The 13,898-nt window shown below is 42.9% G+C and overlaps 1 protein-coding gene across 4 annotated transcripts in view; it reads right to left on the reverse strand.

Moving 5' to 3' along the window:
- Nucleotides 1–3,420: 3,420 nt before the first annotated feature.
- LOC126416393 (solute carrier organic anion transporter family member 74D-like) overlaps nucleotides 3,421–13,898 on the reverse strand; it is a 183,287-nt gene continuing 172,809 nt past the window's right edge. For all 4 annotated transcript variants that reach the window (XM_050084084.1, XM_050084092.1, XM_050084101.1 and 1 more), the window contains exons 11-14: nucleotides 13,401–13,567; nucleotides 7,375–7,478; nucleotides 5,520–5,621; nucleotides 3,421–4,178 (exon numbers count right to left, since the gene is read on the reverse strand). In XM_050084084.1, the coding sequence (XP_049940041.1) occupies nucleotides 4,024–4,178; nucleotides 5,520–5,621; nucleotides 7,375–7,478; nucleotides 13,401–13,567 (528 nt within the window). In that variant the 3' untranslated portion in view covers nucleotides 3,421–4,023. The remainder of the gene's footprint in view (nucleotides 4,179–5,519; nucleotides 5,622–7,374; nucleotides 7,479–13,400; nucleotides 13,568–13,898) is intronic.

Raw genomic sequence — 13,898 nt, forward strand, 5'->3', positions numbered from 1 at the left:
AATACGTCAGGACTGTTCCGGTCGGTTTTTTCCCTGGAGCCTGCAGAATTCTTATGGCTGGAGTGTACGTGCAGTGCCTATGCGTATGTGCTATGTGTCCTGTGCTAAGGACTGCCAATGTGAAACACTTCCGTTTAATAGACAGACCTCTGCTTTATTTCAGGTTACACTGATTTTGCTGATCTGCCATCTGACATTGCTTAATGTTAAATTAGATGAAGTCAGGAGTCTACTGTGACTGAAAATTTAAGCAACACTTTTAATTTGATGTTGACTAATTTCGACCTTATCGTCATCACCAAGTATTTGAGAGCCCGCTTCGGAAACATATTGAGGATTTGCCCCTCTGTGGCGCTGGCGCCGGGGCTGCCGGTCACCGCCGATGGCCGTGTGTTGCCTCCCGGCGGCGACGCCACGACAGCACGTTCCCGGGTCTCTGCCGGCAGCGGCAAGCTGAGTTGGGAGCACGGATGGTCGCCCTGGACGCGTCTACTTGCCTGAATCTGGGCGACTGCGTCTCTCTCGAATCCGACCATCGGCCAGGATGCCGCAGCGCACCACCGGGACCTGATAGGGTTTCCAGGTATATCTTGCAAGGGAGCCCCGCCTCTTCCTCTTTCTAGATTTGGGTGAACACGCTTGCATGTTTTACTTTACAGGTATTGTGAACAACGCACCTTTCGCTTTTTGTACATATGGAATATCCGTTAGCTTCTATCCAGGTTAAGCAAGGTGCTGATGGTGTTCAGCTGAATTATTTGCCATTGTATGAGAAGAAATGGCTGCAAGTGTTACGTGGTGCCGGCCGCTGTGGCCGAGCGGTTCTAGGCGCTTCAGTCTGGAATCGCGCGACCGCTACGGTCACAGGTTCGAATCCTGCCTCGGGCATGAGTGTATGTGATGTCCTTAGGTTATTTACGTTTAAGTAGATCAAAGTCTATGATCTCAGATGTTAAGTCCCATGGAACCATTTTTGTTACGTGGTGAATTCAGATCTTGTGACTAATAAAATGGGGTTAACGAATATGATTCAGTACAAGACTGAGCTTACAGATTCAGTTCCGGAGAGAAAATCAGCTCCCTGTTTGAAAGAATTGAAGAGGCTCGAAGAGAAAAAGTTACAAAAGGACGTCATTCACTCTCCTAAAACACCCTAGGCAACATCTATTTTCTTTGTTCTGAAAGCTTCTGGCAAATCAAAACCGGGGGTGCCAAAGACTTCTGGCAGATTAAAGCTGGTGGTGAATTAACGTGAGCTAAATAACAATTTGGTGCTTGGGTCAACTAAGCTGCCTGATCCGCACACTTGTCTAATTGTGTTGGTAGTGCGACCATCATTAACTGTCAAGATGGTCGTCTCTAACAAAGGATGGAACATGCTGGACGATGGGTTGTGTAGCACCAGTAACACAGCATTCATGGAATCAGAAGACTTCAGTTAGTTTCGGTGTCTGAATTTTTGCTTCTCAGAATACTTTTATTTTTACTATTGTTGTATCTTAAACCCAAAGATATTTAATATATGTAAAGAAATTGTGGCTATGGACCAATTTCTGTAATTAATTTGTTGCTTAGGAGAAGATACTTACAACTCCCAGCCCTTCCACTGTCAGTAGTGCTACCCAATAGTTCCCTAGACTTATCTACGAACTGTATTTTTAGATCTCGTTATCTTGGGTATGTTGATCACGACATGTTTCTGAATAAGCTCATACCTCACTTATTATACATGGTACAATGGGTGTAAATGCTGATATATCTTTTGTTGACTGAGGACGGTGTGCTGAACAACATCAAATTTGTAGACTAGTAATTATAGCTATTACAAGTCTTATTTTTTAGGTTGGCTAGTATCTCCACCTACAAGTGACAAAATCAAACCGTTAACGCTTATGCACCGCTGGGTGGCAGGCATTGAGGTGTGGGTGACGGTTTGTCTGTACTGACGGTTGTAGTCCACTTAATGGAGCAGTTATGCCTATGCAGAAAACATCAGCTAGTAAATTATGTGATGTTCGACGCAGAGAAAAAACAAACGACACCCTGATGTGTGTACATATTGAGGTACCACATAAAAATATCTGTTCTTATACCATTTGTACCGTGCATATTGACATTAATACTCGAATTTATTTTCAACAGTTTTAATTGTTGCTTTTTGTGATTCATGATCTCTTTCACTACCTAGTATCGCGAAATTAATCTGCTGTCTGTCAAACAATAATTGTTGAAAAAAATAAGGCTCATTTTCTTCCGCTACAAATAGTACAGAAATCGCATTTTATCAAAGGACCATGCCTATTGGAATAAATATTTTTAATGTTTAGACGAGTTCAAATTCATCAGAACTTTCGTAACTTAAATTACTGATTCACTTTCTTACACCAGTGTCATGTGTTTTCTCCGTAATTGGTGTAAATTTTGAAGATCGTACACAGGGATCAAAATCAATTTCTTAGATGTAAGACAACACAGCTAAAAATTGTTTCTTCAAAAGAACGTTGCTCACATTGTTTTTACATAAATAGTCCAACAAGTGGACTTCTGAGATGTTTTGAATGTAATTATCCTAATGGGAAACGAATATTCACATTTGAACAACCGACTGCTACAAAATTTAGGTTTCACATAGTGAATAAATGTTAGTTGTAAATATATCGATCATAAAAAAAGTCTTCTAACTCAAGCTCTTGGCCTGGAATTTGAAGTAGAAGAAAGAAGGTATATGTCGTTATTTAGTAGTTAACTGACGTTATTTAAAAGCATATTACGTCATTTCTATCAATATAGAGACAGAAAGATTCTGAAGCCAGGTTTTATGTTAACGAAAAAATCAGAAGTTTGTTACACTGCATGCGATGTCGCAAGTATGTTATAGTAAAGACAGATTTTTATGGTAATTGCATTATATCTGTGGTGTCACCGCCAGCTTTTAAATCGGCCGCGGTCCGCTGGTATACGACGGACCCGCGTGTCGCCACTGTCAGTGATAGCAGACCGAGCGCCACCACACGGCAGGTCTAGAGAGACGTACTGGCACTCGCCCCAGTTGTACAGCCGACTTTGCTAGGAAAGGTTCACTGAGAATTACGCTCTCAATTGTCGAGAAGATAGTTAGCATAGCCTTCAGCTAAGTCAATTGCTACGACCTAGCAAGGCGCCAATTATCCTTTGCTATGTATCTAATGAAGCATATACTGTATCAACAAGACCAATGTTCACCAACTGTGGATTAAAGTTAAGTATTCCAGCAGCTACGTACTTTTCTTTATAGCATTCATTACGTATCCTGTTTCAGACCTCATGCCAGCCTGCGTGAGTTTTAACGCGTGCATTTCGGCCTCCTCTCTCAATTAGTGTGCGTAGCGTTGGCTAACTGCCAACACTACAATATCTGAAAGAAGTAAAAAAGAAATCCAGCCAAAGAAGTTTGTTACTTGAAAAATGTTTATCACAAAACAAGAGGACGAATTTCACAATAACTTAGGATTCTTAATCAACATGATGGAAAAAAACAATAGTTCGTTCCCTTACATATTCTAAAACGTGTTCGCTAAACGTCTGTGAACAGAAGTTGGGAGATCACTGAAACAAGTTCTTCTTTTATAGAATCACACTTATTCGCATTTCTCCTTCAAGCTGATCCTTCACATTTTCGCCTTTTTGTTCGTTGCCTGAATTCGGCTAGTTCGTCGGTCAAGTATAAAAATAGTGTTATACTTTATTGAATAAATTAATGAACTATCACGTGTCCAAACTTCTATAAATAATATCACACGGCACTTCCATGCACTACAGGATGCAAAAATGCCACCGACGGAGATGGTGGACACGTAGGTTCCGACGTCCAAAGACGCTGCAGAATCCAGAAATATGAAATCGTGCGGAAAATCCGGGTGTTTTGTCGTAGACTAGAGGCGTGCTTAGCTGTACGAAAGGCGCGCCGGCGAAGTGCGTTGCCGGCATTGGTCTTGAGTTGAGCGGCGGCGAGTTGTATGCGGCGAGGGCGTAGTGTGGGCGTGGCTACGTGACGTCCACGGCGTCGTGGGGCTTGTCCGACGCCTCGGACTGGTGCGACTTGCTGCGCTTCTTCTCGTGGTAGTCCTCGTCGTAGATCTGGAGGCCCTTCACATGGTACCACACGCCCACGTCCAACAACGTGCCCGCTATTAGGAAGCCTGCAAAATCGTGTCTCCTGTTACTTCGTATTGCACACAAAACAAAAAGGTACTGAGTACACCATCGTGTTAAATAAACTTTTTTTGTACTAGCGATGGAATTGCACTAAAGTCTAGTCAAAATACTTCAAGACGAAGGTAAGTAAATGAATCTTTCTTGAATGGTGTTAACTGGTTCTGTGATAGTGGTGATAGTGAATTTTCATCAAAATTAGGTAAAAGCACAACATTCAATTTGACACTGTGCAACACCTGATAACCTTATCAACATATGTTCAAGAGAGGAAAATCGGTCTTGCCATATTTGTGAGTGGGTACCCTGACAGCAATTTGTAACACATTAACTTCCTCAAACATAAAACTCACTGATTTCTACGTTCGTAGGTAACAGCACACTTGAGAGTTTAAAATGTAAAATAACCGAACTTGGGTGGTTTTCTTTCTTTTATTGACATTTTATGGGGTCATATTCTGGGACATGTCGTCATTGTATTTCACAGGAAACAAGAAATTATGGTATATTGGTGCTTCATTGGTATATGAGACGCTGAACTGTGAGCCAGACTGATGAAAACATGGCAGACAAAAATGGTTCAAATGGCTCATCTTTTGTGCGAAAGAACAACGTGGTACAGTGTCACAATACTTCTACACTTATCGGTGTGACTAATACTGTAAAGACTCTTCATTAATGATTCAGATTGTGAAGAAACTGTATTTCGTTTTTAAAAGCTATTTATAAAATAGGGTCCTTTAATTTCTTTTGGAAGGTAATATTTATTTTTGTTGAGCTAACAAAGCTAAACTATGGCAGTATACATATTTTCTCTGCCAACACACATTACAGCAGTTAAATGAAATTGGACTCCTTACCATAAGAGACATAACAATAACTCTATAAGCATTACAGTTAATGCACCATTTTCTTTTCTCCTGCTTCCCTTGGACCTAATCTCTATCTCATATATATATATATATATATATATATATATATATATATATATATATATCTGGTGCATGGTCCAGAATGTTAAACATCGAAGCAGACTTCTATGATGAATTGTGCAAAGTAAAACTCTTCCTCGAGTAATTAAGGTGCATAGACTTTGAAAATAATGTAAGAGCTGCTGTAAATGACTGAATCATTTTATAGTGTGGCTGTATGCTTTTCTTCCTCGCTGATATTTCCAAAAGCAGCTTCGGCATTCTAACAGCAAAATGTGTAAAGTGTGCCAGTATTACTTGTTTCATGCCCGTTGGCTACGGTTGCAACAAACATCAAAATTATACTACGAGGAAAGAAAGGAACAAAGAACAGCTTGAAGTATCCGGCGACCTCACCTGCTGCCGTGAAGTTGAGCAGATAGCGCAGCGTCTTTCCGTCATACAGCCAGCAGCTGCCCCTCTCGCCGCAAGACTCTCCCCACACGAGGCATGCTGAATCTGTCCACACAGCAAAAGACAGATTTACTCATGTGCTTTCGTTCCGCCAATGTTCCTGGATTTGTCGTACAACATTTCTGCAGAAGCTTTTGTGACCTTCACTCGAAGTATGAATTTAACTGACTCATACTATCTAATTACTACTATCAGATGTAATTGACCGCATTAATTCGCTAATTAAGGCTCCTATCTCTTTCGTTTCCATAACCTTAGCACACCAGCACTATGCTATATCAAAACATATCTACTTCGTTTTTGTATTGTATCAACTCCAATATGCTACATTTTTTCTGACAATAAAATCGCATAACATCCGTTTATGTATCCAGTATATATATTCCGTTCACGCCCTACATGCCGTATCTCCATATCATTCTCCTTCGATATTACACTTGTCAGTGGGAAACCTTCCATTTCTGCACAGGAATAACACTAATAGCTCATTTTCACCAAAACAATAACAATATCATGACGTGACAAAACAAGTTTCATCTTAAAATGCTTAGAAAGGTATTGGGCATTTTCTGATGATACAGTGTTTGGAGTGCTGTATCATAGATTTGTTCCCGCCACGTAACACGTGGAATGTAATTAGCTGTAGGTTTGTTATAATGTTTAGATATGGGAAAATTAATTTTATATTTTGTTATTACAACTGTAATGCTAGAAGAAATGTTTATTTCTGTTTCATGATACGAGGGGGGGGGGGGGGGGGGGGGTGGCAGTGGCGGAAGGAAAGGTCTTCCCGTCGTCACATAGTCAGAGTTACCGGCCATCAGAAACATGACAACGATGGTCGAGTTCCAAAGAAGACGTCCCGAAGCGACTCGTCCAACCTTACCGTAATAATGGAAAAAAAGAAGAATGTTACAAACTGAAAAAGATTTTGTACGGAATTGATACTGTAAAGATCGAGTGAGTTCATGTTCAGCTTTAGTCTCGAATGGGTGAAAACTTACTCATCAACGTTGTTAATGTTTGCTACATGGCTATTTAGAACTGTGTGATTTCACTGTAATAAAGTGGATAAAAAGTGAAGTCATTAATTTTGATGTGTTCAGTCGGTAAGTTTATATAAAGATAATTATTACGAATTGAGTCTGAGTGGAATACATTGTGGATTAAGCGAAGTTGATTTTTTAAAGTTGAAGTGAGCTTAATGAAGTGGGAGATCAAATTATACGGAATAATGCTATGTTTGGAATACTGAATGCACGGACGTGATATTTTATGGACTATACATGGAAGCATGTACCCGAAACTGGTCGTGCCATTAAGTATTGGAGTAAAACGTGACTGAAGCTGAAAAGAGTAATTTATAAACTTTGTTGTAGGTCTCCGACCTCAACCATTCCCATGCAACACAGACAAATTTACAATCTTGAATTTATTTTATAATAATTTTATAATAAAAACTGGATTTAACGTTCATGGTTCAAATGGCTCTGAGCACTATGGGACTTAACATCTGATCAGTCCCCTACACTTAGAACTACTTAAACCTAAGGACATCACACACATCCATGCCCGAGTCAGGATTCGAACCTGCGACCGTAGCAGCAGCGCGGTTCCGGACTGAAGCGCCTAGAACCGCTCGGCCACAATGGCCGGCACAACGTTCATGCTTAGATATAATATTTTGATAATTAATAAGTGAAAAATGTGTATGTACAAAGAAAGTAGACATTGTCTGTAATGAGTGTGTATTGTGTCAGTTTTTAAAGTGATAAACGCCCGCATTGGTTGAGCTTACCGAGGAGAGCGCCGTACACGACGGGCCCTGGCGCGAACGCGAGAGCGCACAGCAGGACCTCAGCGAAGCCGATGGACAGCGCCTTGTCCGCCTCTTTCACACACCTGGAAGGGAGAACAACTCTGTGAAGCGAGACAAGAAGAGTTAAGATCCTTACTCGGTCATTTTTATGGTTTTAGTAATTCTTAATTTGATGGTCCACTACATGTAGAGCACCAGTTTATGTATATTATTACAGAGTGTTTTGTTATGATGATAAAGAATGATGCATACGGACATCTCTATATTCGCAATTTTGGTTATGAGAACTTCAAGGTTTGCAGAATGTTTGTTACACACATACAAGCACACGTAAGTAGACACAGGGAAGCTTTCGACAATGTTAACTTGAAATTGTGAATATAGCAGGGATGAAATATAGAGAACGAAAGGTTATGTACTATTCGCAAATAAACAGACTGCAGTTACGAGAGTCGCAAGACATTTACTTTACTTTTCCGTGTCCAGATCAAATTTTATTTTTCCAATTGTTAGCCACCGCTACAGCTTTGTCGTTGGCTTGTAGCAGGTCACTAAAACTGCAGGGCTCCGGCAGTAGTCGGCACATGAGCAGATGTGCCTCGTCTTGTACCTCTCCGCATCCGCAAAGAACGTCGTCATCTTTAGTCAGCAGTCCCCACTTGCACAGATTAGTTTTGCATCTGGGTACACCACCCCTCAGCCTATTTAGTGTTCTCCACACTGTATAAGGAAGTTTGTTTCCAGGTGCCATTTGCTCTTTTGGTATTATCTGTAGTGCGGTTTGTTCATTCTCCCATTTACGGACTCTATTATCTTCCTGTGAACAGTCAAGGATCTTGGTTCTTGCAATAAAGCTATTTCTAGACCTAAGCCTCCGAGCCTGAGTGACGTGCCCATTCAGTGGGTGTCGAGAGTCTGTTTCTTTCTTTGTTGTCTCAGCGTCTGCTGCCACCTGCCTTCTGATCTTGGATGGGGCAATTCCAGCAAGTAGGTACAAATTACCCGTTGGTGTGGGTCTGAGACAGCCTGTAACAATTCGCATTGTCTCATTGACACTTACATCAACCTGTTTAGCATGTGCAGATGCTTCCCATACTGGCGCTGCATAGTCTGCTGCAGAAACACACAGAGCAAGTGCTGATGTTCTCAGTACTGATGGTTGAGCTCCCCATTCATAGTTTGTCAGCCTGCGGATGATGTTATTCCTGGAGCAGACTTTAGCCTTGGTGTTTTGGCAATGCTGCTTGAAGGAAAGCGTTCTGTCAAGTACAACCCCAAGGTATTTAGGTGTTGGACAGTGCTTTAGCTTCTTACCTTGCCATGTAACGTCGAGCTCAACTCCAGCATCTCTATTGCGCAGATGGAAAGCACATACTTGGGTTTTGTCAGGGTTTGGCTTGAGGTGATTGGCGTCGTAGTATTGAGCCAGCTCTTCAAGCGCTCTAGAGAGATTTGCAGGCTATTTCCAGATGTTGCATCAAAATTGGACTCCTAGACCACCACAGCTGTGTCATCACCGTATACGAACAGACTCGCATCTTGAGGTATAGGTTGGTCATTAGTGTACACATTATAAAGGATGGGAGAAAGTACACTTCCTTGTGGTAAGCCATTCTTCTGCAGTCGCCATCTACTGTTCTTACCATTTAGGGAGACATAAAATCTTCGATTCTGCAGAAGACTACCAATAACCATCGTCAACCTACAGTCATCTGTGAGGTGATATAATTTGCGCAACAGCTTTCTGTGGTTTACCGTGTCGTATGCAGAAGTAAGATCTATGAAAGCTGCTCCAGTTATTAATTTTTTTTCAAACCCATCTTCTATATGTTGCGTCAGATTAAGTATTTGCCCACAACAAGATCTTCCTGGTCTGAAACCGGCTTGTTCCTTTATGAGCTTTCCATCTATAGTTTCTGCCACCCGGTTGAGAATCATCCGCTCCAGTATCTTATAGAGATGGCATAGAAGTGACACTGGTCTGTAATTTTTGGGGTCCTTTATTTCCTTGCCAGGTTTTAGTAAAGGCACCACTCTCGCCTGCCGCCATAATTATGGAATATTCAGCTCTTTAATACAGGTGTTCATCATTTGTAGTAACCAGTTTCGAGCTTTGGGCCCAAACTGCTCCGTTCTAAGATCATCAGTTCCAGCGGCCTTATTCAGTTTCATACTCTGAATGGCGTCTTCCAGTTCGGTTGCTGTGAATGAAGCATTGAGGAGTCCGTAATCTTTTTGTTCTTGGGGTATAACTCTTTCCCTTTCTCTTTTCCCTTTGGTTTTCCCATTCTTCAGAAGTTGGCTAACAATCTGATTTGCTGTTACCCCGTTGTTCTTCTGCTGGTGGTCAGTTGGGTCTCCACTTAAGTTTTTCAGTAATTTCCATGCACGTCTGCTGTTTTGTTTCATGTCAAGATTCTCGACTAGTTTGCACCACCGTGATCTCTTATCCTCAGCAATAGCCTGCGTTAGTTCCTCCCCAGCCTCCATCGTATCTTCGCTGAAGGGGTCCTGAGTGAACAGCTTTTGGTACCTGTCAAGTAAGACCTTGCTGCTGCCGGTCAGACCCTGGATGTACTGGGTACGGCAACCCCTTGGGATGTTTTTCCTTGAGATCCCTTTCACAAGATCGACAAATCTACCATACTCATCTGGTCGAGGAGGGATTTTCTCAATCTCTTCGTCCAATTGCTCTTTAAATTTCTGCCAGTCTGCCTTTTTGAAATTAAACCGTCTTCGGAAAGGCACCTCCTCTGGTTTAACCATGGCATTCACAACACAAACGACGGGTCTGTGTTGTGCACTTGGGATAGGTTCTTCAACAAGCTTCATGCACTGTGCTGCCAACTTCCTACTCACAAAGATGTCAGGATTATATCCCCTTCTCCATCTTCTGCTGTTGAACGATGCTGGCTGTTTTGGGTCATGAATGAGTTGTAGGTCATTAGTGTCAGCCCAGGATTCAAGCCGTACACCATTCTCATCAGTCTAATTATATACCCATGCTTCACCATGGCAGTTGAAATCGCCCATGACAAAATTAATATGGTCATATGTAAAATTTTTTGGTTCATGGAAAACAAAGTCCACACCCGGTGGTTTGTACACAGACGTCACAGAGAACTTCTGGGCGCGAATGGTAAGTACTTCAATGTTATTTACTTCTGTCATTGCGGCTGATGTTACGTTGAGCCCGGGTCTGATGAAAATCGCACTCCCATACTTGTCGTGAGGTCTTTCAATGGCCAAATCCATTCCTGCTATTTTAGGTCTGTGGCTGGTGGCTCCCTGGTGTGTTTCCTGCACCAATAATACGTCGCATTTATGCTTATGGCACATGTATGCTAATGAAACACTCTTATGACTAGAGAATCCCTCAATATTTATAGATATCGTCACAAGGGGTGGTCTTGATAAAGGCCGTTGGATCTTGATGTTAATTTGGTTTTGGACTTTAACTTGATCTGGTGTTAGAAGGATTAGACGGTGAAATCTTTCACCGTTTCCAGGGTACGCCCGATTGTGCCTGTATTCAGTCTTTAGGCTCACAATCTTCTAGGAGGCTCCTTCTTTGTCGCAAGACATGAAAGGAAGTGACAGACACATCTAGTAGCCTGTCAGCATAGTTGGTCAATTTGTGCACTGTGCAGGCAGACCAAAGAGAAATTTTTAAAAGATATTAATGTTCAGGATGAAAAATAAAAGTTTGAGGTTTGTCGGTGACATCGTAATACTGTCAGACGCGACAAAAGTGTTGGAAGATCGGATGAAAGATGGAAAACTCGAACGGAATTGGCGTTGTCGGTTGCTGTCGCCAGCTATTGCTATCACCCAAGGGCACCGAAATCCAGATACCATTTAGTTTCACACCTTAACCCTTCTAACTGAAATTAGTAATCATTATGGTGTCTCTCTATAGTCCTTCGCAGTATCCGCTTGTGGTTGTCAATACTTGAGTCTTATAAAATCGAATCCAGTGGTCTCCTGATTGCAAAGCATGTTCCGCAACAGTTAGTCTGTATACTTCTCCCCTTTTACATTTGCCCCTGTGTTTTTGTAGTAATTTTTTACACTGAAGCGCCAAAGAAACTGGTATAGGCATGCGTATTCAAATACAGAGATACGTAAACAGGCAGAAGACGGCGCTGCGGTCGGCAACGCCCATATAAGATAAGTGTCTGGTGCAGTTGCTAGATCGTTTACTGCTGCTACAGTGGCAGGTTATCAAGATTTAAGTGAGTTTGAACGTGGTGTTACAGGCGGCGCACGAACGATGGGACACAGCATCTCCAAAGTAGTGATGAAGTGGGGATTTTCTCATACGACCATTTCATGAATGAATCGTGAATATCAGGAATCCGGTAAAACATCAAGTCTCAGACATTACTACTGCCGGAAAAAAATCGTGCACGAATGGGGCCAACGACGACGGAAAAGAATCGTTGAAACTAACAGAAGCGCAATCCTTCAGCAAACTGTTCAGATTTCATTGGTGGACCATCAACAAGTGTCAGCGTGCGAACCATTCAACAAAACATCATCGATATGGGCTTTCGGAGCCGAAGGTTCACTCATGTATCCTTGATGATTGCACGACACAAAACTGTACGCCTGACCTGGACCCATCAACACCGTCATTGGAGTGTTGATGACTGTAAACATGTTTCCTGGTAGGACGAAATTCGTTTCAAATTGTATCGAGCGGATGGACGCGTACGGGTATGGAGACAACGTCATGAATCCATGGACCCTGCATTTCAGCAAGGGACTGTTCAAGCTGGTGGAGGCTCTGTAATGGTGTGGATCGTGTGCAATTGGAGTGATATGGGACCCCTGATACGTTTACATTCGACTCTGACATGTGACACGTACATAAGCATCCGGCCTGATCACCTGTTCCCATTCATTTCCATTGTGAGCAGGCCGTTGTGGCCGAGAGGTTCTAGGCGCTTCAGTCCGGAACCGCGCTGCTGCTACAGTCGCAGGTTCAAATCCTGCTTTGGGCATGGATGTGTGTGATGTCCTTAGGTTAGTTAGGTTTAAGTAGTTCTAAGTCTAATAGACTGATGGCCTCAGCACTCCCATAGTGCTTAGAGCCATTTGAACCATTTTTTCCATTGTGCAATCCGACGGACTTGGGCAATTCCAGCAAGACAACGCGACACCCCACACATCCAGAATTGCTACAGAGTGGATCCATGAACACTCTTCTGAGTTTAAACACTTCCGCTAGGCACCAAACTCCCCAGACACGAACATTATTAACATTATTGAGCATATCTGGGATGCTTTGCAACATGCTGTTCAGAAGAGATCTCCAGCCCCTCGTACTCTTACGGATTTATGGACAGCGCTGCAGGATTCATGGTGTCAGTTCACTGCAGCACTGCCTCAGACATTAGTGGAGTCCACGCCTCGTGTTGTTGCGGCACTTCTGCGTGCTCTCAGGGGTTCTACACGGTATTAGACGGGTGTAGCAGTTTCCTTGGCCCTTCAGTGTAGTAACAGCCGTGTTCACGTCTCCACAGCTACACGATATCCTGTAAATGCCTTCTTTTCCAAAGATTTTCGAGCATCCTTGCACAATTTTAGGTATTGCTATTTTCTGGTGGGTTTTTGGATGACTGTGAGGGGAATGATATTTTATTTCGATCAGCAGCATGGCGGGGTGTGCATCGGACCTTCGAGAAAGCTTCAACCTCCCTTGAAGATTATATCCACAGATGGCGACAAAAAGTTAGGTTTCAGCAGGAAATTCTTCCGACCACGGCGTAATATCCTGAAATTTTTAGTGTGTGACATTTAAGGCCGTGGAAGTTTACATTTTACACGGTATGGGCAGATTGTTGAGAAGAGGTTGTAAGATGAACTTCAAGAAAAGTAAAACAAGGGAAATGGAGTGTAGTAAAATTTAGTCAGATGGTTCAGTGGGCATTAGATTAGGAAGTAAGACCGCGAAGATGTTATGAAAGCAACGTGAAGGCAGTGCGTGGTGAGTGACGTACCGGAACTGCAGCAGCAGGTTGCCGGCGCGGCCTGTGGCGACGAGGAAGCTGGTTAGGCAGTGCAGCGCCAGGAAGTCTCCGAAGCTGGCGGCGCAGCTGGCGGGACACGCCCCCTCCACGGCGTGGCCGCCGCCGGGCCCCGGGATGCAGCTGCACCGGCTGAACGTCTGCAACAGCCGCAGGCACGACCTCACCAGCTATACCGCACCCAGTTTACAGACATTCGTAACTCGAATACACGCATTCGCAATGCATTTGATCTTGTCGCCGTCGATATCGTGGAGCGCAAGTGGATTTAAATGCAACACTGACCGCACGTTGTAAGTGCCCCTTGGGGTGCACAAATTGAAGTGTAAGAATGAGGAAGTTAAACTTTATAAGGTAACCCGCCAGGTTAGCCGAGAGCGCTGCGCGAATGTTGGCAGCAAGGCTCAAGACTGTAATATCCAAGACAATACCACCAGACCAGGCTTGTCTAGGGGTTCGGAGCAACATACA

Source organism: Schistocerca serialis, chromosome 1, assembly GCF_023864345.2.
Source record: "Schistocerca serialis cubense isolate TAMUIC-IGC-003099 chromosome 1, iqSchSeri2.2, whole genome shotgun sequence".
NCBI lineage: Eukaryota > Metazoa > Arthropoda > Insecta > Orthoptera > Acrididae > Schistocerca > Schistocerca serialis.